General features: G+C 40.3%; 2 protein-coding genes and 1 long non-coding RNA gene across 5 annotated transcripts in view; 1 reads left to right on the top strand and 2 right to left on the bottom strand.

Annotated features, from left to right (window-relative positions):
• Positions 1-5,232, bottom strand: part of sox1a (SRY-box transcription factor 1a) — a 98,976-nt gene extending 93,744 nt beyond the window's left edge. The window contains exon 1 of one of the 2 annotated variants that reach the window (XM_074658864.1): positions 5,217-5,232. The gene's annotated coding sequence lies outside the window, so the exon portion shown is untranslated. Of the gene's footprint in view, positions 1-1,227; positions 1,342-5,216 lie in introns of those variants that run through there. The other variant, XM_074658865.1, reaches the window with a different exon arrangement.
• A 3,057-nt stretch (positions 5,233-8,289) lies between these two features.
• LOC141782460 (uncharacterized) lies at positions 8,290-10,279 on the top strand. Its single transcript, XR_012597119.1, has 2 exons — positions 8,290-8,856; positions 9,550-10,279. It is a non-coding gene; the product is annotated as an uncharacterized LOC141782460 (long non-coding RNA).
• A 1,052-nt stretch (positions 10,280-11,331) lies between these two features.
• The window catches only part of arhgef7a (Rho guanine nucleotide exchange factor (GEF) 7a), a 37,223-nt gene continuing 22,296 nt past the window's right edge, over positions 11,332-26,258 (bottom strand). The window contains exons 13-22 of one of the 2 annotated variants that reach the window (XM_074658862.1): positions 23,323-23,409; positions 23,075-23,153; positions 22,856-22,995; positions 21,066-21,287; positions 20,868-20,961; positions 20,048-20,137; positions 18,936-19,115; positions 14,658-14,757; positions 12,994-13,048; positions 11,332-12,807 (exon numbers count right to left, since the gene is read on the bottom strand). In XM_074658862.1, the coding sequence (XP_074514963.1) occupies positions 12,685-12,807; positions 12,994-13,048; positions 14,658-14,757; positions 18,936-19,115; positions 20,048-20,137; positions 20,868-20,961; positions 21,066-21,287; positions 22,856-22,995; positions 23,075-23,153; positions 23,323-23,409 (1,170 nt within the window). In that variant the 3' untranslated portion in view covers positions 11,332-12,684. The remainder of the gene's footprint in view (positions 12,808-12,993; positions 13,049-14,657; positions 14,758-18,935; positions 19,116-20,047; positions 20,138-20,867; positions 20,962-21,065; positions 21,288-22,855; positions 22,996-23,074; positions 23,154-23,322; positions 23,410-26,258) is intronic. The other variant, XM_074658861.1, reaches the window with a different exon arrangement.

Below are 26,258 nucleotides of genomic sequence, written 5' to 3' on the forward strand. Positions count from 1 at the left end.
GAAAAGACACACACACGAAAGGATAGAGGCAAACAAATCCAAAAACACCAATGTGAAGACATCTTGTTATATGCAAAAGCATACATGTGGAGAGCATAAACACCAAGCCCCTTCCATGCCCCCCAACACACACACACACACACACACACAGATCCAGACAGCTGAGGGGATTTTCATTATGTGTGATTGCCATCTCGTGGTAGAAGTAACTATATTAAGAATACATGCATAACCTTTACTGTGACATGCAATTAAATATTCAAGTCTACAGTCTTAGCCAAGGCCAAAACATAAAGGGAATTTCTCCGCTTTTTCTTTCAGGGACTTCAACCTGCCTGCTGAGATTAAGCTAGTGAAAGTATCATTTTAAATATCTAAAACACTGCTAAAGCATTAAAAAACAGAGCATTCACACTAATTTACTAATTAACTTTATATTATATAGTCACATTGTTGAGATCAATTAATTTGCGTAAACACCATGTGCACACGCAGGCAAGTAAACCAAGAGAATATCAGGCGCATATGTTCAGCTGAATTTGGTCTCATGGTGGAATGAGCAAGAGGTGAGGTGCTGCAATTGTGGTTCATATGTTGATAAATACTGACATCTAGTGGCTCAACCTAAAAACTCAGGGTACCAAGTGCACAAGGATCACACATTTGGACCTAAGTAAAGTAAATACCACCACCTCTTGGCCAATACACCCATCTAACAACAAGAAACAGAAGGATAAATGCATTGTTTAAACAATTGTTTCCCGTCAGTCAGTATAACAAATATTTAGAGAACATTTTAATCTTCCCATATAAATCATAAATAAAAGAACTGTTGTGCATTCTTAAGAGGATACAAAGTGATATGTTAACTGTCCTGTTAACACCAGGACTAATTAATTATATAATTAAATATGACATTTTCTGTTCTCTGAATATCTTAGCGACTCCTTCACTGCTAAGAAGTTGCACATAGTGTTGACATAACTTTCATAAGAAAGACTTGGTGTGGACTGTGGACCACAGTTAAACCACGTGGATTACTTCGGACACTTGACATTGCACTACATTGCATTTTTTCTCCATACTGTGTGCACGCATGCAGATCAAATCTTTCCTGTGTCTGTGCAGGAGCATGCAAACTTCCCTGACACACTCTGACAGACAGACAGACGCACACAAACTCAGTTCAAGTCCACCCACTTAAAATGCCATGCCAGGTTTACTCACCATTAGTTAAGACATCTATCTCTTTAGGCAGTAAAATCAAATCAGACGTGTTTACAGTTTCAGTTTTGCATTCAAGTCCTCAACAATCCTCTCCCTCCACTGTCACAAAACTCTGTCCAGGATTATACTGTTAGTCAAAAAGATAAGACAAAAAAAAAAATCGGAAGTCAAGGTTGCAGCACAGAGGAAGCATCCAGAGGAATGGGGGGTCTCCAGTTGCACAGTTTGTAGGAATCACTCCCCCGATGAAATGGGTAAAAAAGCCTGTGACATGAACTGTGACAGCTGCTCAGAGCAGATACAGGAAGCGGGGTCCCCTTCGGTCAGTCCGTCACTCCACAGAGCACTTAAGTCCAGCACTTGTTTTGGTCCTTCTGTTTGAGAATGTCGGACAGAGAAACTCTTTAAGTTTGAGTGTGTACTCAGCTGAGGATCATCTCACAGAAGCAGCTATGACCTGTGCGATTACAGACGATAATAGTGAGAGATAATCTACGCAGACTGATGCATCAAAGTGGCATGAAAGCTCACCTGTTTTTCTCAGCCACTCCATCGTGTCTCCAGGCGGTGAAAGCCCTCCTGTCAGTTTCATAGACACACTGGTCTCCTCTCTCTCGTCTTTCCCCCTCGCCTGTTAGACACTGACTGCTTTGCTCTGCTTCATCTCTGCACTTGACCAATCCACTCCATCAGCTCCACCGCTCTCAACTCCACACAGATTTGCACTGTGCAACCTATTTAATTTTTTAGATACTCTCGCTCACTTGCCTTCTCCCCCCACCGCTACCAAACCAGTCACCTGTAGGCTTGGGAGTACTCAAAGCCATTTCCCAATCTCCCGCCCTCCTCGCCTCATTCTTATCTTGTCCATCTCTCTCCTATTCCCGTCATTTTCACCCCCAACTCCCACTCCGTTTTCACTGCTGCCCACTTTTAGTCCTTTCACTTCCTCTAATAAGTCCTCTGCCTCTACCCAACCATTACCAATTTTCTCTGACCCACTATTTGCTATTAGCCCCTAGTCTTCCTCCTCCCCTTCCTCTCATCCCTCCACTCTCCATCCGTGTCTCTGCCTATCCTCCTTATATATCCTCAGCCTTCGCTTTGCCTTCTCCCCATCTCCAGCAGCATGAATATATTATTATCTACACAATGGGGCCCTGCTTATTGTTTATGAATTACCAGCCTTGCGGCCAAACAAAGCCTATTTTCATAAGAAACCTCCATTTCATTTCAGCTCCAATTAGATTGGGGGCTAAAGAATAGGAGTCCTCAGGCCTCAGCCCCTAAGGATGGCAGGTCCATTCAGCTTCATTCAATGGGGCCTTATTGCTTTCCCATACAAAAGAGCACGTGGACGGGCTTTCAGACTGAAACACCAACCAAAAATGACTGGGAGACAGTACTGTACAATAACAAATCTTTAAAGAAAGGACACTGAGTGCTTATCCTCCCATCCATCAATTCATCCCTCACTCTTCGCTTTCTTCTTCTCCTCTGTTCGTATATTGTAAGACCTGGACATTAATGACAGACAGTTGAAAGAGAAAGGGAGTGAAAGAAAGAGAAGAAGAAAGAGGCAGAGCAGCTCAGTTTTTCACAATACATGTCAAGTCTAAATGATCACTGGCTGCTGAATAGACAGATGGAAGGGAAAAGAAGTGAGTCGTGTGTGTGTGTGTGTGTGTACAGCTGATTGATTCTCTGCTTTGAAAAGAGAGAGAAAGGAGTGAAGGAAAGAGAGAGGAAGACCTTGATGCTTTTTCTGCGCTCCACAATAGTCGGGGAGTCTGAGCCGTATTGTGGAGCACCCATAGTGACAAGCTGTCACTCCATCCCGGTATAGGAAGAAAGAGGCAGAGAGAGTAAAGAGGGGCTGGGGCAGGTCAGAATCCTGATAATACACGTCGGCCTCTTCAATTCACAAGTTTCTCACCAACCAGACACTTGACAGGAAGAAGAAGGCTCTTAAGTTTGTCGTGGTAAAGTGGGAGTCGAAAGAAAGGAAAGTTGGAGCCCAAGTGTTACAGCAATGTGCTTCCACCTGGAAAATAAGGTAACATCAGCTAAGAGACCTGCAGGTAAACTTCCCAGTAGCGAAGCAGCGGCTCTTTTCACGCTCTGGTTCATTACTGGGGACTGAGTGGCAGTCGGCCAGCCAAACACTGCGAGAGTGTCGGGCCAACAAGGTCAGAGCTCGACAGCGCTGGCCCGGCTTTATCTGCCGAGATCTGCTTCACAGGATGAATGGGAATTGTGCCTTTGTTGTTCCGATGAAGTAATATTCAACGTGAAACAAAAGGCAACTGTTTTCATTCCTAATGAGTGGACAAGGTGAGAGTCACAGTGAAAAGGTTGACATCTGTGCTTATTCATCCAACAGCAGCAGAATGGGATCATCTCCCCCCACAAAAGCTCGTCGCGATTATCAGGGTACACAAAAGATTTCAATAGGCCGGTCGTTTCAAAAAGAGGTGGCACGCATACAAACACACACAATGAATGTTTTTTTTTTTGTTAGGTCAACGACAAGATGCAATCAATATCATTGCCATGCGAACCTATTTTCTGCACTTTTTCCATTCATTTCAAAATGCCACCATGTGTCATTTTCATGTTCCAACTTCAATTCAGTCAGCCAGCTCATGTGGAACGATTCATAATGCGAACATTGAATATGTATTCACATAAGTCTGACCGTCATCACCTGCAAACATACACGTTCTTCAGCAACAGCAGAGATTGGAGAGTGATGATAAAACCAACTAACTAAGAGCTAACAAGCAGATACTGGAGCCAAGATGAATTGCTACATGAGAAATAGCTTTATTTAGTTATCACCGTCTCGAATACTAAATATTACAAGGAAAAAATTCTGAGAATGCTGAACTGAATGCGCTCCAGTTGAGAACTATTGAGAATCGCCAATCTGACACCAAATCCATGCACAATAATAACACCAGCACAAAACAAAGCAAGCCATGATACATAAAAAACAACCAGCACATGTCCAGATCAATCACACATTATTGACAGAAGATAAAGTCAGCTGCTCTGACCAGAGAGGAGCAGCACACGCATTTAAAATAACCAATGACAGGACATTAGATTTCAATTTGACTCTAAATGTTGTGGCCTCCTGGGGAAGCACAGGTCTCTTTTGGAAGAAAGGTAAGCCCCAACACCTGGCTCCCCTGTAATTCCAACACTGATAAGGTGAAAATATGTCAGTGTTTTTTAACAGCTTGTTCAGTTGCCCCCAAGTGGCCAAAGAAAATATATTAATATTGCTTAAACTTAAGCATATGGTGCCTTCAATTGGGGTCGTGTTTACCTTGTTCACGAGAAGAGTCCATATGAACGCCCCCCTCTTGTGGTATTCACAACCTTGTAAGTGGAAAGTTTCTGAAAGCTCCAAATTCACGAGTTGTGACGTGTTTGTTGACGTCAGAAATGGCAGAGGCCATGGAAGTTAATTTTTCGGTACATAATAAGTGAATATATTGTAATTTTAGTCGTATATTGTTATTACATTGAATTATTATATGTTCATTTTATAATATGTCGGAGGAAAATGTTGATATTCCCAACAGTCTCATCTTTTTCCTCTGTCATTATGCCTTTGCATTTCTTGCATTATGTTTCCCACTTGCTAGCTTTCTAAATTGTTTTCCTCTGTGGTTTCTAGACGCCGACAGTAACGTTAATATTGCCGTTGCTTAGCAGCGGCGTTCTCACGACTTAACCACTTGAATGGCATGCATATTGTGTATACGACTTCCCGTGTTGTTAACACAAGCTCACGAGTTTAATTTGAAGGCACCAATACTTAGGCCTAGTAGTGTTGCTACCATCAGTACAGCAGTGTAAACTGTAGAACAAAGACCCAGCAGCAGCCTCAGCCATATTGCCAAGTACAAAAAACATCAACTGAACAGAACCAAGACATCTCAAGATATACAGTATCTGTTTGCACAAGCAGCACATACCTGGCTTGGTGAAGAGAAGTAGTTATCCTCGAGTTATCTCTGACATCCCGGTGGAGTTGTTTGGGAACAGGTGCTGCTGAAGGTCCGATTCTGCCAACAGAGAGGAAAACTCTTCTTCAGGCTTAAAGGGGCTGTTTGTAACTTCTTACACATATGAATCAATCCTGGTCAGTGTCCCATGCGCGCTCACGTGTGGCTACGCTGTTCAGACTCAGACTCCAACACAAACTACACGGAAGCACCAAAACAGCAAAGTTCTATCTAGTGAAGCCCGTCTTGCAAAACAGTGTTGGCCGCAGTCGGAGGACGCGGGGGAGACCATAGCTTTGGTCTCCAGGGCCGGAGTCTCTGCTGTACTCTGCTCCTCTGCCTGCCTGCCTGCCTTCAGTCACACACCGCGCTCGTTCTCGCTATTTCGTTCCACTCTCACGTTTATACAAGCACACTACACACTGCAGGAGAGTTAGTAGCTCTGAGAATATCTAGTGAATGTACAGTGGACGTTTGTGCAGAAATAACTGCTGCAGCTCCTCCAGACCAACAGAGGTTTCCCGTGTCTTGTGAAGTGACGGGGCTCTTCAATGAGTAACGTTATCGTCTCCGACCAAAACTCAAGTGTCTTCCCTGTTCCCTCCGGCCGCGGTCGGGAGGCTGAAGCAGGAAAAGCCAGCACTAGGATCAGCATTGATTCATGGAGAGACCTTCGTCTGGTCAGCTAACATTACTGCCAAGCAGCTGAAATATAGAGTGATATTGTGGTTTTAGCTGACGTGTGTCACCTCACTGTTTTGAACGATGCTCGTTCATGTCTATGTAGAGCGAGCACAAGACGGACAGGACGGAATACACACACTTGTTACAGCAGTAGTGTTTGAACAGTTAGCAAATAACGTTAAGCAGTGCAGGGGCAACATAGCGGACGGAAGTAGTTTTAAAACAGACCGCCTTTCTCTTACGAAGGGTGTGTTGGATACTGTGGCAGTGTATTGCGTGTGGGTGGAGTGACACAACTAGTTCACAACCTTTTCACATCTGTCAATAAACTGTTCATCTGTCAAATGTTTCAAAAGTCGTTTAAAGGGTCATTTAATTGCTGTCTTGTAATTGCTTTTCCCCATGTTGTCCATGTATCTGTTTTTATGTTTTTTTATTTTTTCCCACTCACAATGTTGTTTGGTTACGATTGCCCAAAAGTCTTTATAGATATTTAAATCAATATCCTCCTCACAAACACTAACCATACACTTCCACGCAACACACACACACACACTTATCTTTTTGGATATATTTACTGTATTGTTATTGTTATTATATATATCTTGTCCTAATTGTTTGTTATCACTATTATGTAGTCATATTATTTCTTTATATTACTCTTGTCTCTAGGTGGAGGCTTCAGATAAGCCCAGTGTGTTTTTTTCCCTCTTCCTGCACTGTATATTATTCATTGATTTTTTTGTTATGTATAGTCTTAAATTGTGCAAAACAAATAAACAAATAAACCTGCTTTGCAAAACCAAAAGTTTGATCAAAAAAGAGAAAAGGAATACAATATGAGGCTTAATACTTGCCACATTAGCACATTACCATTACAAATACCCTCAAATATCAAAGCCAAACACTCCTTACCTGAACAGTACCTGAAGCAAGACACTACCATCTTGCAGGCTGCATCTTGCTATCATGAGCCACCTAGCTGCTGCTTAGCTCCCTGGTAGCTGTTTGGCTAGAAAGACACAACTAACCACCTAGCTGCTGCTTAGCTCCATGGTAGCTGTTTGCAATATAAAAATGCAATATAGTTATCATTGCAGCAACTGAAGGATGATTAACATTCACAACAAGTCAAAAAAACATAAAAATGTCCTGCTCTGTAGGCCTAAAGAAAAAACAGAATCCAAGCAGAAATGATGTTTTTTCCACTTGTTTTAATTTTTTTTAAATATATATATATTCTCATTAACACATCTCATTCTCACATTCTCATTAACAGAGGTACAAACAGATACATAAATTGAAAAAAAAGACAAAAAGAAGACAAAACAAAAATAATTGCATATACATTTCATAATGCCAGAGTTAATGTTATATACATTATATTATATTCATTTAATAATTTAAAAGTCTTAATGGATTTTTTGTTTTTAGCATTGGGAAATAGTCTCTATTTCAAGTCCACAGAAATAAGATAAGATAAGATAAGATAAGATACCTTTATTAGTCCGGCAGTGGGGAAATGTGCAGTGTACAGCAGCAAAGGGGATAGTGCAAAAAAACAAGATGCATCAGCTAACACAGTAAAAAAGAGATAAACAAAGTGTAACAAAATATGAACCATTTAAATAGAAGGAAGTATAAAAATAGGAGCAGTATATATATATATATATATATAATCAAACTTTAATATCCAGCTTGAATCTTTCTAACTCAAGTTTTACCAGGTAAACTTTATGTAATATCTTAAAAGACACTTCCTTAAGTTTGTTATTGATACAGTATTTATCACACATTTTCCAAGCTTTCTCCCACCAAATATCCTCAACTAAGGAAACCAAACACATCTACATGAAGGGACAGAAACAGGAAATGTGTTTCTAATATTTTTGTTATAGCACTTCTCTGTCAGTATATTATAGTATCTCCAATATAAATATTTTAGACACAATCTTCTGAATTAAAAGGTTGACTGCTTCATTGTTTAGCACGTTTATTTATTTATTTTTTTTAATTATTATTTTTTAAATTATTATTTATTTTATTTTTTTATTTATTTTTAATTTCGGATTTAAGTCACGGTTACCATGGAGACCGTCAGTGCATCTGTCAAACTGCAACTCTGAGCTCAGTGAAGATCCATCATCACCTGCAGCAGTCTGTTCAACTTCATCTACACAGAAACAAGGTAAGGACAAGATAAGCTTTGTGCAACTGATGTATACTTTTAGTCTTCAATGTTACACTGCACAACGAAACTGTAAAACATTTTAGCATTTAAGATAACTATAGGAATCAGCTGATTTATAAGTTTGTTGCTGGTCCTCTTGTGAAGTTGAAGCTAGAGTAAAGACTTGTGTTGTGAAACACACTGTTGAATTCAAAATAACTTTTAGCAGGACTAGCTTAGCAGGACTAGACTATATTCTCTATATAATGATTGGATTTAGCTACTGCCTTATTTATGTAGGATAACAAACTCTGTTATTAAGATGTGGGTTTAGCTGTATCCACGGTTACCATGGCTACCTCACCAGCTGGCTTTAAACAGACATATAGCTGGCTCTCTCTTGCTTTAGCTGTATGTACAGAAATGATACATTTCTATAGTATTCTTCTTTTTATGGTAAAATAAATGTAAATTTAATATAAATTGTTCATTATTTTCACTAATATTTATCAGACGTTTGTAATTAATTGTGTAGTTAAGTGCAGTTATTTAAAAAATGCATCGGGAGGGAGGAACAATGTCTGTGTGTTATTATTCAAAGTTACACATGTCTGACTGGATTATCTTGCTTACTTGTTTAGTCGTGTTTCTCTGTCTTACTGTCTTTATTTTATGATGACAAAGTTGACATCACAGATGGAGGAATATCTGGAAGAAGAGGAGATAACCACCAGGAGCATGAGCTCACCAGCAGAGGTAAACATAAAGAGTTGTTGTCTGTTTAGCTCAAGTAAAAGTCCCTTAGACAATGTTACATGACTGACAGAAAGAAATCTGATTATTGTATAAAAACTCAAAGGTGTAAGACATTGTGTGTACATAAAAACGTAAGACGTTAGCTACGACTCCCAAGGTGCATTTCTGCAAGAAACATCCAATCACAGAGCTTAAAATGATGTTACTGTAAACACAATCTGCAGCTTATATCTATTTATTCTTATTAAATTGTGGGTGAATTGAGCAACTATGGCATCTTTTGTTCTAAACTGTAACAATGAAGTGTTTTGAATTTGCTATGATTCACACCTCTGACTGGCTTCTGTTCCATGGCAACAGCGGCTGAGGCTCATGGGTATTGTGGTATCTAGACTGGTCCGCCATGCCAAAATTACAGACAAAACATGATTTCTCAAGTTGAAATCATTCAAACTATAATATAAACCTATAGGATCGTTACATCACCAGGGAGAGTCTCCTGTTTCTATAACCGTGGTTAAATCTGTGTACAACAAACATACTTTATAACATTCACGATGACTTAACACAGCGCGTCTTTGTCCCTCTCTGATGTTTTAATATGGAAAACAACTTATTGACAGGGCACCTCTAATATCCTCTTATGCTCTTTCTATCTTTCTCTGTCTACATATTTTTGCCTCATGGCAACAGATGGTCATAAATCCAGCCGAACCTTATGGCGAGGATGAGAAGAGTTTTGTGGGAGAACAAGTGGATCCACAGCCGAGTGCCGACACTGTGGAGAAACCATACTCCTGTGACTGGTCTTACTCAGAGCATCCTAAGAGTATCTACCCTGGAGAGGAGCCCTACACCTGCAACCAGTGTGGGAAGTTTTTCAGACCCTCTGGAAATGTAAAGGTTCATCGGCGGACTCATACTGGAGAGGACGCCTCCACCTTTGACCAGTGTGGGAAGAGTTTCAGCAATCGTAGAAGTTTAGAGCGTCATCAGCGGACTCATACTGGAGAGAGGCCCTACACCTGTGAAGAGTGTGAGATGAGTTTCGCAGTGGCTGGAAATTTAAGGCGTCATCAGCAGATTCATACTGGAGAGAAGCCCTACACCTGTAACCTGTGTAGCGAGAGTTTCGCACGCTCTGAAAATTTAAAGCGTCATCAGCAGACCCATACTGGAGAGAAGCCCTTCACCTGTGAGCAGTGCTGGAAGACTTTCACGCGACGTGAAAATTTACAGATTCATCAGAGTAGTCATGTTGGAGAACAAACTCACACTTGCAAGGAGTGCGGGACGAGTTTCTCATTGGAACGCTGTGTAGAGTGTGTACCTGAACTGGCTGAATCTATTAAGTGTTAAACATGACATGTGATCTGTAAAGGTTGTCATGAAAATATTTCAATAGAATTGATACTGCATACAACTTGAGTCGTCACCTGTTATTATTGCTTTAACTCCTCCATCAAATCAGCAAATTACACGCAAGCACGCACGCACACACACACACTAGAAGTATTTAGATCTTGTAAAAGTACTAATACCACAGCAAAAGTCCTACTTTCAAAATGTTATTTAAGTAAAAGTACAAAAGTATTAACAGTACCAAACGTAACAGTACTCATAGAGAATGATCTATTTCAGATACATATATATTATATTATTGTATTATAATTACGGGTGTTGATCGATTCAAATATTTAATCACGATAAATCCCATGATTGTCCAGAGTTAATCTGGATTAATTGCAAATTAATCACACATTTTTTATCAGTTCAAAATGTACCTTTAAAAGGGAGATTTGTCAAGTATTTAATACTCTTATCAACATGGTAGTGGGCAAATATGCTGCTTTATGCAATGTATTTATATATTTATTATTAGAAATCAATTAACAACACAAAACAATGACAAATATTGTCCAGAAACCCTCACAGGTACTGCATTTAGCATAACAAATATGCTCAAATCATAACATGGTAAACTGCAGCCCAACAGTTAACAGCTGTCAGTGTGCTGGTGTATGTGATTATCATAAAGTGGGCATGTCTGTAAAGGGGAGACTCGTGCCCATAGAACACATTATCATTCACATATCTTGAGGTCAAAGGTCAAGGGACCCCTTTGAAAATGGCCAAGACCGTTTTTCCTCGCCAAAACTCAGTGCAAGTTTGGAGCGTTATTTAGGATCCTTCATGACAAGCTAGTATAACAATGGATTCCTTCGGCTTTCTCGTTTCATATGTTGCCCTCTGGAGCAATTTGGGGTTAAGTAAGGACATTTCGACATGTGGACTGGAGGAACCGGGGGTCGAACCGCCGACCTTCAGATTGCACCAATGGTGCTTTTGAGAGTGTGTGTGTGTGTGTGTGTGTGTGTGTGTGTGTGTGTGTGTGTCTTTGTCTGAGAGACAAAGAGAGCAGAGTTTTCTTGTTCCTTTATGGTGTTGGAGCAGATTTAGCGCAACTCAAAGTCATTCTTCTAAAAACACATTTATTTCTCCCAAAGGACAAAGGCTCATCTTTTAGCAGTATTTACATTATACAGTACAAGTCCAATATCTTTACAATTCCCTAGGATCCCTAGAAAGAAAGTCAAACCGCAAAGAGGTCAAACAATAGAGAGGACAAAAAAGGCAAAAAAAATAAAATAAAAACAGACACAAAAGATGAGTTCCCTGCCACAGGCTTCACCTCAGGCTAATAACACCAGGCTAAGCTTGCGTCCGAAATCCCATACTAACATGCTAGAAAACAGTGTGTGAGATTTTTTAGCATGTCCCAAACCTTAGTATGAAACTAATAGTATGCGAATTGCATACCATTTCCGGTGAAATATTACAGTATGCAATGCTGGACACTACGGCAGCATAAATATCCCACAATGCAATGCGGTAGTGATGACAACATTCATAACAGACGTTGACGGACAGCTCTGTAACGCCAATTACGCTTCATTTTAACTGAGATTTCACTTTGTTAGGTGTTATATATATTATACATTTAAATGAATTCAGACTTTGATTCTCACAAACAGTCGTTTTGGTCACATGAAGTTGGCTCGAGTTACCATGGTTACACGTCTCCAACCGGCAAGGAGGCTCTCAGGAAGTGACGACGTAAATTACTGCTCAATGCTTCCGAAAAGATACATACTACTGTTTATTCACACAAAAGTATGTTGAACGACAGTACACATGTTGAGTATGTAGTGCATAGTATGTGATTTCAGACGAAGCCTAAGCCTGTGTGTCAGGGAAAGACAGAACAAAAATCAAATCATAAAAAATTAAATAACATAAGAGAGGTTATGCAATGGTATGGTTCAAGTTCAGACTTGTCCAAAGCCTTTGTGACCATTAACATCATTAAAGTACCATTTATGTACCAGTGGACAGCGGACCGTTAAATGATTGTAAACAGAGGAAGAAGACTTCTCTCCAGTGAACACGACCAAAGACACTGATGGTGGATGTTGAAGTGATGGACACCCTGAGGGTTAAGTGTGTCATCTCCTCACCATCTTGCTTGGTGTTGGAATGTTATCGTGGTATAGATGGTCGAGCCTGTTCAGCGTCACGTCGCAGTGGTTCCCGTCTTTTTCACCAGTAACGACACTCCTCGTAGAGCAAACACACACATCCATCTCAAACAAGCACACAATTACCTGCTTACAGATTCGCTGGCCGTCTCACTCACACAACCGACCTTAAATCACGTGTGTGATTGAGTGCATTTCACACACTCAAGAGAGTGCAAGCAAGCCCGCACACATTCATGCTCTTTCTTTCCCTTTCCAAAGCGTCAGATGGAGATGGTGCCCAAGATCCTCAGAGGTTTGTCTCATCCCATGTTGGGTCATTCATGCTCTTTAACACTCTCCTCACAACCTTTTCCAGATCCTTCCGTGCTCTCTGCTCCTCCTCCATTGACCTCTTCATTTTCTTGTTATCCTGTGAGGTAAAACAATCTTATCATTTGTGTCATTAGCCTAAATAATGTGAAACTTTTTATGTTTCAAAGCACCCAAGAGAGATCAACACACATGTATTTAATTCCACTCTTCACCAAACCAGCTAATTTGAACTAAACGTCATATAAATCACACCATCATGCTCGTCCCATCCATAAACATTCACCTGTTTCAGCTCTTGAACCTCATCCCTCAGGGCGTACACCACATCCACCATGCTCCTTTAAGATGATAGAAAATGAACAGGTCAGCGCATCAGTGATAAAGGACAGGTTCATATTTTTTCAAGTCTACCTTGAAACAAACTCTCACAGAACACAGGCTGTTGATTTCTCTTACATCGGATTCACATTAAGAACGGATCACTTCCCAGCCAGTACGGGCGAGAGGAACGATTACATCAACCAAAATGTGTTTCAATGCACATATGTGCATGTGAGTATTGTTTTAAGACGCACTTGAAAAAGACGTTGATCCTGTCCTTCTAGCTCTGAGCAGTAGCAGAAAACAAAAGCAGCTGGTATACCAATACATTTTACTAAAAGGATAAGTCTGGTGATATCCTGTATTTTTCTTGATGAAGATGATATGAAAGAAGCAAAACCAACAATGAATTGTTCCTACTAACACGTTGTCATAGCCTGACACAGCTGTAATAGACCTCCATTTTTATTAAAAACACAGCAATGAGCCACTTAGTGACCTTCATTAAAGGTGCAGTGTGTAGGATTTAGTGGCATCTAGCGGTGAGGTTGCAGATTGTAACCAGCTGAATACCACTCCGCTCACCCATCCCTTTCCTTTTTCTGTGTCAGAGAACCTACGGTGGCCTTCAGGTGATATAAAAACATAAAAAGTCTCTCTCTAGAGCCACTGTGTGCACTGGCTACGGTAGAAACATGGCAGTGCAACATGGCGGACTCCGTGAAGAGGACCCACTCTGTATGTAGATATGAAGGGTTCATTCTAAGCTAACGAAAACACAACCATTCTCAGTTTCAGGTGATTATACACTAATGAAAATATAGTTATGAATATTATATTACATTTCTGCTAATAGATCCCCTGAAATTCTACACAAAACGGCTGTGGACGGGAGCAGCAGAAAAACATATTTTAGCTACCTGCAAAAAAAAAAAAAAAAAAAAATCAACATCCGTTATATTTAGAGTATTTTCACCCTTTACCTCGCCATCAGACAGCCCTTTACGACAGAGCACTGAAGCTGTTACATTGCTGTCTTCACAGCCAACAGACCAGACTCCATTCACAAAAAACAGTTATTTTACCTCGCAGAGTTGCTGGTCTACCGCTGCCTCCAATGGTTAGTTAGTTTGTGTTATAGTGGGACTTTCGGATCTGAACTAACGTGGCGTCCACACAGCATTACATTGCTTTGCTTCCGTACCGGTACTCCTGTCTGCTTCTCCAAACTGGGAGCATGCAGACTGCCATCTAAGTTGCTGTAAGTAATGTTATATGTAGCAACGTCATCAGGCAGAAACCTACGTCAGGTCATGTGGGAAAAAGTATATAGGTAAGTAAGTAAATAGCATTTTGATGCAAAACATACATGACCAAAATTGTAATGTTCTGATTTGAATACATAAGGAACACCACTGGGCAGCTACAGAATTATATATATATTTTTTTAAATGGAGCTGCCCTTTAAAATATGAAGTTATACATCTGTGACCCCTTTTTAAAGAGGTCACAGACAGGAGTCTTCAGTCTTCATGGGCTTTGGGCATTGTTGGTTTTGGTCTTTACAATATGTTAATACAGTGATTCACGGTGAAGCGTTAGAAAGAGATTTATGAATTATCTTACTTTTCTTCTACTGTACTTTGTCCGTTGCGACTGGGACCTTCCACCAGGACTTTCTTCTCACCGGGGATGATCACATGCAGCCCCGTTTCCTTCTGCGGTCCTGTTTCAAAACAGATGATCACTCAACATTTGTTACTTCGCTTTGTCTCACCTTGTAGTAAGATAGTACAGAACTTCTTTATTGGAACGAGTGATGGTCAGCATCAAAGAGAACCAAGCATAGACCTGGACTGGTAGCAGTAGTGTGTTAGTCATGCACAAACCAGATATCAGACAAGACCCAGAGGAAAGTGAAAGGAAATGAGACGCTGTGGAGATCTGTCAAAAAAAAACATACACAAATTCATTGCTTCACATCTCAATTCTCTGTGAGATTAATGAGAACCCCACCATCTTCACCCAACACATGCCAAACACCACCAGATCTGCTGCTCCTCACAAATCACCAGAATGCTCAGCGTCTACCAAATGACAGATTTATTCAAAACTCATAATACAGCATTTTTGGGACTTGAACACTCCAGCAGAGTAGAACAAATACACTGAAGGCGCTGTTTGCAGATAAGACATGGTCACATGTGTGAACTGAATACAGCATTAGAGCACACAGAGGACAACGTTGGTCAAAGACAGTTGGTCTCTTTTCACCCTGCCTGCCCCAGTTTGACTTGTTAAACCACAGAATACACCTGTCACAAAGTATAGCACATGATATAAGGACAGTGATATTCTTAGCTCAAATACTCATAGAAGGTAGAATGGATTTTTTTTTTTCTTGCTCCATGACAACTAGTATTTACAGAAAGGGAGACTATGTGCTCTTATATTTCAAGTCCACTCTGACAGTATTCTGAGGTTGAATGAGTAGCTCACGTAGAAATGTTCCTGTATAATCGCAGCCTTGTTTCATTTTTTTTTTTGTACCGTCAATGCTTTCAAAACACAAAAGGTGAGCATTTACACTACGAATGAGCATTTACTTTACAGTAACACTGAATACTCAAGTCTACCTTTAGGACTATATCATACACACTCTAGGTAGACGACAAAAAGTACAGAATTGAACAGATTCTATCTCCCACCCCCCCACTGGCCCGTTACATGATTGTGCAAAATAATTCAAACACTCCATGTTATAATTTTCAGTGTAAACTTTGATACAGAGCAATACAATTGTAAAAAAAAAAAAAAAAAAAATATGATTCTTCCAGGGATCATTTTGTAAACATTGACATACAGAATAAAATATAAATAATAATTAAAAAAACGCCTGTATACAAAATAATGAATACAATAAAGGAATCATTACAGAAATAGTGCTGTAACATGGTCCAATATATTCCATATGTCACCCACATTGCTTGCTGTAAGAGGAGATAGACTCTACTGTAAGTGGATGCCAACCTGTACTTTTAATACCAACACTGGAAAAATACTTCTTCATAAAAATAGTCATTAATGCAAGAGATAGCGTGGGAAAACCTCGCAAGCCAGACATGTCGGGCTCATGAGGCCGCAGCATAGGTGCAAGTTGTGTTGCGACACACAAGGGATGTTTGTTTTTCGCATTAAGCTAACCTCTTCAAATCATCAAAGTCTGGTAACAGCTACACCTTAAAGGAACAGATCAACATTTTGGGAAATATGCTTATTGTTATAGCGTCTGTATGAGATGCACCAGGCTTTCAAGTAACTTCAATGTACACCCATCTGCATCAATATTAGGTGACGTAGTCTGTCTGTAACAACTTGAGAATGAGAACGGGTTGGTCGTTCATAAATACATTGTACATTTATATTTATTGATTCTCACTGCTTATCTCGATTCATATTAGAGATGCACCGATACGGATACCGGATCGGATTTCCGGCCGATACTGACTCAAATAGCTGGATCGGGTATCTGTGACAATGGGACCGATCTATTCATTTCAGCTCTATATTTATATAATATATAGACATTATATATTGTAATTGAAATTCCTGTTTAAGTTTTGACCAATTCGTTGCCGCATTAAAAAACGTTTACACTTTAATTGTTATCCCTGATAATTTTGAAGCTTTTTCCAAGTTGCTGGTGTATGATTTGTTATTTAAATAATAAAGAACAATTAAATGAAACTAGCTATGTATTTATTTGTTACATTTTGTTTTACAAAGATAGGAAAGTGATGTTTAAGTCAAGCTTGATGTTGCCTTACACATAAAAGAATGATCCCAGTCACTTCCACACAGTGAGGTATACAGCTCATTAATTAATCACTGGTATCGGGACTGAAAAAGTCAGATCGGTGCATCCCTAAATTAAATAGTGACCTTTAGAGGTGCTGATAGCTGGATTTTGTTACCTAAGCTCCAGCTTCATTTCAAACAGACAGATCTAAGAGTGATATCGATCTTCTCACCCAGCTCTCAGAAAGGAGGTGAATAAGTGCTTTTCCCAAACTGTCGAACTATTCCTTTAACTAGCAGGAGACATTAAACAAAGGCATTTGATTTGTATTACAGGACTGTAGCTGTGTTAGGCTGTAGTTAACAGTTTATTCGTGTCAGGGCGGCATGCTCTGCCTGCTTTAAATTAATCTTTTTATTTTGTTAACTTGAGGTTTAAAACGAAATATAAATGCAACCCTGTAGAACCACTGACAGACAGCAACATACTGGATGGAAGATCAGACTTTAAAGGATGATGCTTAGGAGACTACACAACACAGTCAATTAGTCAAATTAATGACTTAAAGGGTCAGTTTGTATATATATATGTATATATATATATATACATATATATATATACACATATATGTGTGTGTATATATATATATATACACACACACATATATATTTATTTATACATGCACATATATATACATACATATACACATATATATATATATATATACACATATATATATACACATATATATATATATATATATATATATATATATGTGTATATATATGCACATATAACTCAAGAAAAGGTATCTAGTGACGCAGAAAGTTGTCCATGTTACAGACCGAGATATCTGCATTTACAACATTACAAGGAATTTAGTTTGTGGTGCTCACATAATTGAAATAATAAACTTCAACAAAGACGTGTCGGTAAAGCTGTGAACACGTTTCGTTGTGACAATTTCTCATTAGGAAGTCAATTAAAACTGTTGCCAGTGAGATCTTTGGATTATCCAGAGTAATGGGGACACACTGGTGTGTAAATGTCATTTTTCAAAGCTGCGAGCACCACAAACAAAAATCTCATTCACTTCGATTGTATCGGAGTTGAGGAAGAAACCTCAGTGAAAATGGACAAATGAAACATTATGCATGGCTGGCTACAACAAGAGGTAAGTGTAAAAATATGTTTTTGTTAATTTGCATGAACTGACCCTTTAAATTCACCATTCTTAGTCCACTAGCTCTTATCCAGCTGGAGAAAGCTGGACTGGACAGTGAAGTGTATGTGATAATCTCCTCTTTCTGTAGCAGCTACTTGAAATAATGAACCGTGTTCCACATACTAGTACATTTAGCAAGGATTTTTAGTATTTAGTAGCTTTTGGTCATGTGGTACGTTAAATCTAAACCTGCTTAGCAACATGAATAAAGATTTTTTTAATTTATGAAAACAGCAATGATATAAAGAATTTGGATATTTCATTTGCATGCTGTTATATTATCAGGCAGCAGGGGCATGTGTGCCTGAACCTGTGCATGTGTGTGAACGGCATCTGTGCTATGTTTGAGCATACATACTCTAGAAACACATACTGGAGAGAAGTAGTACATGGTAAATAGAATACACTCGTTCCTGAATTACATCTGAATATCAGACAGGAAAAGCTCAGTCCCCATCTCTCCCACCCTCTGGTTATCCCTCCCCTATATCCCACTCCAACACCCCTCTACTCCCTGCTGAGAGTCCGCCACGTTTATGGTCAAACAACGGGAGTGGTCACATTCAAGATAAATTAACAAGAATTACCAAACACTTACTGCATAACAACTACACAAAGAGAGGAGGCACATAAAAGGGAAAGTGGCAAAGGCAACAGGGAGATGCTTAAAACATCTTAAAATAATGTAAAAATAAATAAACCAAATAAGTTAACAAAAGAATTAACAAATATATAATAGAAAATAAATAGACAAATAAAAAAAATCTAGTTTCTTTCATTACATTGAAGGTAAGAGAGGTAAGCACGCTGTACGTTACATTACAGTACAGCGTGGCAGTACTGTACGTTCTTTAGTTCTGGTGAGAGATGCAGCTCTTACGCGGCACCGAACCCATCCTGTAACTGTGGGTGGTCCAGATGGAGTCATAGTCAGAGTCCTCCGAAAGGTCAGAGGACAACTCTGGCCGTGACACGCTGCTACGGCGGCCCGGTGAGTCCATACAGGACCGGTCCACGTCGGCCAGCACGTGGTTGTGCATCAGGTCAGTGCCTTGCCAGGCTGGTCGGGGCGGGGCCAAAGTTTGGCGGTGACGTTGCGAATGTAGAGGGAGGAAATGGTGGGCGAAAAAGAGGAGTGGCGGTGCAGAAGGAGGAGGTAGCATATGCAGCATGCAACAAATGGTAAATCATTTAAAAAAAACAATGAGAGATGCAGGATGGGAGAAAGTAAGAGTACAGTATGGAGAAAAGAAATTGATGAAAAAAAGAGTAAAAGAAGGAACTCAAACAGAGTGATGCCAAAGAGTGAGGAGTGGAGGAGAGACAGACAGAAGGAGAAGATACTGTTAGAAAGATCAGTGCAGAATACCAGTGTTAAAGAAAGGCATTGAGTAACAGAACATAGGTACAGCAGTCACAAACACAGCAAGCTCCAGGATGAACCTTCTATTGTGCATGCACATTAGGGGCGGGCGATATGACCAAACATGTATATTACGGTATTTCTTTTGCTTTGTGCGGTGACGGTATTACATCACCGCTCATCTAGAGATTCACCGTGTGTCGCCTAATTTTTCGAGTGATGCGCGCAGTTCTCAGCCAAAATAGATTGTGAAAATGATCTTTTGAGGGTTGCAGTAGCAGCTCCGCAACAGCAATGCTGTCTGTATGGACGCCACACACGTACGAGCGGCTGCAGCTGCGCTGCTCAACCGGTCTGTGTGGCTGCTCCAACCTGCTAACGTGGGCACTGAAATGAGAAGTAAAAGGTTCCGCAACGAAACAGCGGTAGCCTGTATGTAACCATAGACAAACTGTGTGGGTGTGACGTAGTTTATCGGGTGCTAAACCAAAATGTGTGTGTGTTTATCACGGTAATAACGGTATTGCAAATTCAATGTCGTGGCGAACGTGACACCGGTGATGATGATGAAACCGGTACACCGCCCACCCCTAATGCACATGTGTAAGTAAGAGTTGGTGCTTTCTTACTGGAGTTAAGAGTCTGCCTGGTTTTGGCACTGGTGCAGTATGCCTCAATAACTTTTAGGATCTGGGCATCTTCTTCCAGAGCAGCTGTACCTGAGGAAGAGGAGGAGAAAGGGAAATAATAAATTGACATGCTCATGTCCCTCAGATCCCTGGTCACCGTTACCCTCCTACTTTACACACAAATTATAGCATCTGAAAACATTTAAGGAATAGTTTGACAATTTGTGAAGTGTGCTTATTCACTTTCTTGCCGAGAGTGAGATGAGAAGATCGACACCACTCTCATATCTATATGTCTGTTAATGGTGCAATGTGTAGGATCTGGCAGCATCTAGCGGTGAGATTGCAACCACCTGAAACTTCTCTTGATTGATTCTCTCATGTGGAGTTTGCATGTTCTCCCTGTGTCAGTGTGGGTTTTCTACAGGTTCTCCGGTTTCCTCCCACAGTCCAAAGACATGCAAGTTAGGTTAATTGTCGACTCTAAATTGCCCGTAGGTGTGAATGTGAGTGTGAATGGTTGTCTGTCTCTATGTGTCAGCCCTGTGATAGTCTGGCGACCTGTCCAGGGTGTATCCCGCCTTCGCCCAATGTCAGCTGGGATCGGCTCCAGCCGCTCCGCAACCCTGAATAGGATAAGTGGTTACAGATAATGGATGGATGGATAGATTATCACCTCTAACTCTCAGTTGGAAAGCAAATAAGTTATTTCCCAAAATGTTAATCTGTTCCTATAATATGAAAAAAAACAAAAAACATTTTTGTGTATCTGAGTTTTAACACGATCTCTGAACATAAACAGTTAAGATTTCAAACATACTCTTCCTCAAGGCAAATTCCTCCTCAGACTGTTTCCTCTCAGGCTTGCGCTTGGGAAGGAGTTTCTTCACACTCTTAGGACTTTTACTAAGATCCTGAAAAAAAAAAAGAAAAAAGCAAGACAATAGTATGACAATTAGAAAATCAGCATAAGAACACATGAAGAAGTCGTATAACTACATAGAGGGGCCGTCCTCACCTCCTTGTAGCAGAGGGCTGCAGAGGGGCGTAAAGGGGGTGCAGGCCGCAGGCAGCTCAGGCTCCAGGGTTTGGGGGTGTTGGGTGGTTCCAGTGGGCCCCACATCATGGTGCTGTGAGACGTTCCATGGGAGGAAGGGTGAGGCAGGGTGTGGTAGGTGGGAGCCACTGTCATGCCCCTCCCCTCAGCATGCCGGGACGGGGTGAGAGGGTGAGATGGGAGCTAAGGAACGAAACAAAAAGGGTATATGTAATAAGATTTATCACAAAACTTCTGCTCCTCCACTTAACAACTGCTCTTAAGTGCTCGATTAACACCCAGTGAAGCACCAACAGATTTTATGTTTATGTACTGAAGCTCCGGGTCACAGTGGCAGAAAACTAGGCAGGGGTGCATCTCCAATACAGCAACAGTGTAGTTAGTCACTGACGAGGTTGGAGCCAACTGTTCCTCAAAACCGTCATTAAAACATTACAAATATTCATCAGTCCTTTTGGGAAACACAGCCCTCAGTAGCCCAGATGTCATTTAGCCCAGCCACATCCTGCAACACCTCCTGGGGGAACCCAAACCAATCCCAGGCCAGATGGGGTACTGTGTGTCTTTAGTCTACTTCTGGGTTTACTGCCGGCATGTCTATTGCAATCAAAGGAGCGGAGACATCAGCCACTGTCTATTCCATCCCCGCCTCCAAAGTCTCAAAAGTCAACTTGACAAGTGAGTGAGTGTTGGGTGCATGTGTGGTGGGTTGAGTTTGCGCTACCCCATGTCCAAGAGTCCGCATTTACGCAAGTGGAGCAGAAATGTTCCCTCGTGGGGATGCTTTTCCACTCGCGGATCACGTGCACGCGCCTGTTTTTTATGTGTTCTTTATTATCACATGCACAATAATTACAACTAAGCAGTCGTTGGCTCTTGAATCTCAGACTCCCTTCAACAATGCCCATTAAATATGTAGGCCTTAATAAGAAAAGGAAAAATCACACAAGTAGAAGCAAACTGAGAATCTAAGACATAAAGCTGTACAAGTTCAAATATAGGGCTAAAATATAAACATAAATAAAATATTAAATAAAGTAATATAAATTTGTGGTAGACTATTTCAAATGGATAAACTGAATGTAAACAGGAATGTAGTAATGTATATGCATATGCAGAGAGGGAGTGAACGTGAACTAGTTCATTTCTTGGGACTGGGAACTTCAAAATTAAAAATTGTGAACTCTGAACGTGAACTAGGTCATTTTAATCTGTGTGAACTGAATTCTGAACTAGCTCTTGTGAAGTGTGACTCCCATTTGAAGATGCCAAAAATACCTCTACAAGGGAAGCCTCCTCCTGCATGTGTCACCTCCCTGTTTTTAATACACCTAAATCACGCAAGAACATTACATTTCCCTTAACGGAAGTCCCGCAGATAGATTTAAAAAATTAAAAAATTAAAATGTTTTACCTCTTGCCACAATGCAGCCACCAATAAGCAAGTGGCTTATTGTAAATAAAATGATCATTATTGTTGATTGTTTATTCAAGGGACAAGGCTGAATGTTGATTGTTACGTATTTGCATTCAATTCATTAAATGCAATTGTGCATTACAGCCATTCTAGTGAGAGAAATAAGCCACTTCACACACGGTAATTTTAGATGATTGCTAGGCATTACGTGAGCCAGACCCTGATGGCAGATAGAAATCAACATATATATATATTCAGTGTTTACAACACACTGGGTATAAAGGAACAGAAAGAAAATCATCTGTATGTGGGTGTGTAATCATGAGCTCCTCACCGTGTGGCAGGGAACAGTGAGTGGTTTGTGGCTGGGTCCTGTGGCCGTGGTGTGTTTGATCTGTCTGGTCAGGTGTTCCACCCAGTCCTGCAGGTCCTGCTGGTTGGTGCACACGACCTGGAGACGGTCGAACATTGTGCCTGCAAGGACAGAGACAATGAATTTGAAGGCATTGTGTGTAAATGAATAGCACTCTTTGCTCATCTCATGTAGCCTTACCATTGAGCTCAAAGGCGTTTTTATGGGCTTCGCAGTCTTCTAGTTTGCTCACTGTCATGCTGGCCAGGGGCAATTTTCCCTGCAGAGGGAAATCATCACATCAGAATCAAGACGTAACAGAGAAATTAACTTTCACCGACTATATCATGTACAGAACTGTAAGGTTAAACGCTAGAGGGGAAACTAGATAGATACTTTATCCATCCCTTTGGGGAAACTCAGGAGAGATTGATTGATTGATTACTGACCTGGAATATGAAGCCACTCATCCTGGGGCTCGCAGACAACATGAGGAGGACGTGAGGGAAGAGCATGAGGTAACGTTCACTCTTCTCCTGATAAATAAAAATGGGAGAGAAATGAGAGTGAATGCAAGAAAATGATATGGGTTGCGTGCAAACTTCCATACTTGCATACTAACATGCTATTTAGTACGCTAAAACAGTATGTGAGATATTTTAGTTTGTCCGAAACCTTATAGTATGAAATCAATAGTGTGCAAATTACATACTATTTTGAGTGAAATATTACAGTATGCAACACTGGACACCACGGCGGCATTAATAACCCAAAATGCAATGCGGTAGTGACAACAACGTTCATAACAGACGTTGGCGGGCAGCTCTGTAACATCATTAACGCTTTGGTTTAACTGTAAGTAAGTAAGATTTCATTTTTCTGGGCGTAATATATACTTTAAATTAACTCGGACTTTGATTCTCACAAACCATCGTTTTCGTCACATGAGGTTGGCACGGGTTACCATGGTTACACGTCTCTAATCGGCGAGGAGGCTCTCAGGAAGTGACGACGGAAATTACTGCTCAGCGCATCCGAAAAGATACATACTACTGTTTATTCACACAAAAGTATGTTGAACGATAGTACACGTGTTGAGTATGTAGTGCATAGTATGTGATTTTGGACGAAGCCAAGGTGTAAGCCAGTTTGTATGTCAACACTCTATTATGTAAACATTTGACTAAAGGCCAGTTCAGATCAAAGATTCACAACGAGATAAAACCATTTCCGACTTGTCTCAGAGAAAAGTTACACGAGTGTGAATTATCTGGTGAGAAGTTATCGGCTGTTGACGTCTCATCTGTCAAGTCGCAGGTTCACGCTCAGGTTTTCCCCAAAGTGCACCTTTAATGTGGCATTTATTCACAACAACAACCACAGCAAACCACAGGCTGTCAGTGCATTATGCAGTTTACTTTAAAAACGTTTGGATATTATAACACCCACTTTATGTCTTATTTCCACTACATCCTCTCAAGCTCTTTCAATCACCTCTCAAATGCTCTCTGCTTTTATGCATCAGAGCTAATGCTGCAACAGTAATAGGAAAACAGCACAGACAGACTGCTGTTCAAGGTAATTTCCGCAGAAGCTTATCAAGTTATACAGTTATTATTCTTTTTTTTTAATGAATCATAATTTCCTTGTGCCCCTGTAGCAAAAGTTCAATGGCTGGATATTGGTCCACGGCCCAGGGGTTGGAAACAACTGATCAAGACAACTCCGATGTTTTAAAAGGACCAACATGTAATATATTTACTGTAATAAATCATTAAATGACCATGATATGCCATCAGAGATTTAGGAAACATGCTGAATTGAAATACTGGCTTCTCTGACAGCCACTATGTTTTCCTTTCAAATCTCCATTCCGGTCAAGAACGTCTGTTTTTGTTTTGGATCTGTGTGATCCCGTCTGCTGCCCATTTCAACACCCAGTTGCCACATACGAAACAAATTGGCACACAAACACAGCCTTCGGTGGCCTCGGAAGCAAGCAAACGAACTGGATCAACAGATATAACGTTAACATTAGATTCTATCCGACCTGAAAAGCCTCGGCACATCTCTCTGTAGTCCGTCTGCAGATGGGTTATCAAGGCAGCGAGTATTTGAGACAAACAGCTGGTGAAGTGATTCAAACTACTGCTGTTGGCCAGAGGCTAACGCCGTGATGCAAACACACGCTAACTGCTATCAGTCACACCGGAGGAGCGGACGGGCCACGGCTCCAATGTTTTGAATTTGGGCCGCAGTACCCATTTTAAAATGCTAGATGTCAGTGCTACATATTGTTCCTTTAAGCTATATAATATAAACAAACCATCAAAAAAGGCAGTAATAACAAGGAAAAAAGTTCACACCCTCTATGTTTGATGTATAATTCGTAGGTATCATGAATGTATTTTTGTAGGGTTGTCTTCAGTTTCAACCACTTTCATTACCGTGAATCTTTGACACGAACTAGCCCATCTTTAACTATGCATGCAGTAACTGAAAAAGCTCTCATGTCAAGCAAATTACATTACGGTATTTACAGTATAAAGCTTTGAGTTTAAGTGAGGTACTATTGACTCATAATGGAGCAAATGTCTGGAAAGATGTTACTTTTGGTAAATCGTTTAAAGAGAGGTGATCTCCAGTCTCCCGTCATAAAGAGGAATAATCTAGAACGTATTCTCATAAGCATTAAATTTCATTTCATTTTTCGACAGATGCTTTTGTCCAAAGCTACTGCATTCAAACTCGATAGTGCTTTTTTTTTTTAAATTGCAATTAAGGTTTCTGTCCACTTAAGATGCCATGATGATTCGATTTGCTTTTCCGTCAGAGAGAACTCTCACTGGGAGTTAATTTATCACAAATAAACGATCACTGTGAGAGTTAAATGAAAGCTGACGGATGGTGATGATCCAGCGTTTCCGGTCAATAATAAGCATGACCTACTAATGATTTCTGGGTTGATCCCTGTCATTCATGTTATAGATTTTGCTTTGTTGAGCATACCAAAGCAGTGGTTAACGGTTAGCGGTCATAGATGTATTTTGTTGATATGTTAAGAAAATTCGTACCCAACTGTAACATCTACTTTGATCAAATCTAAGTGGCTGTTGTCTTTACATTCCTATTACATACTCTTGTTTGATAAACATACACTTAATGTAATCTTCCACAAAAATTAAATACTTATGATGATAACAAAGGGTTTAACCCAAATGTGTACAGTGTAAAAAAACTGATGTTAATTAGTTAAGTGACAATAAAAATACTGTAATTTATGCATTGTGATGTTACATTGACAGCTTAAGTCAGCAGTGTGCATACTCTCATCGTAGCCAAGTAATGGGTTGGGCAAAATCGAGTGTAGAAGCAATATTCGTAG

The sequence above is a fragment of the Sebastes fasciatus genome, chromosome 14, assembly GCF_043250625.1.
Source record: "Sebastes fasciatus isolate fSebFas1 chromosome 14, fSebFas1.pri, whole genome shotgun sequence".
NCBI classification, from domain to species: Eukaryota; Metazoa; Chordata; class Actinopteri; order Perciformes; family Sebastidae; genus Sebastes; species Sebastes fasciatus.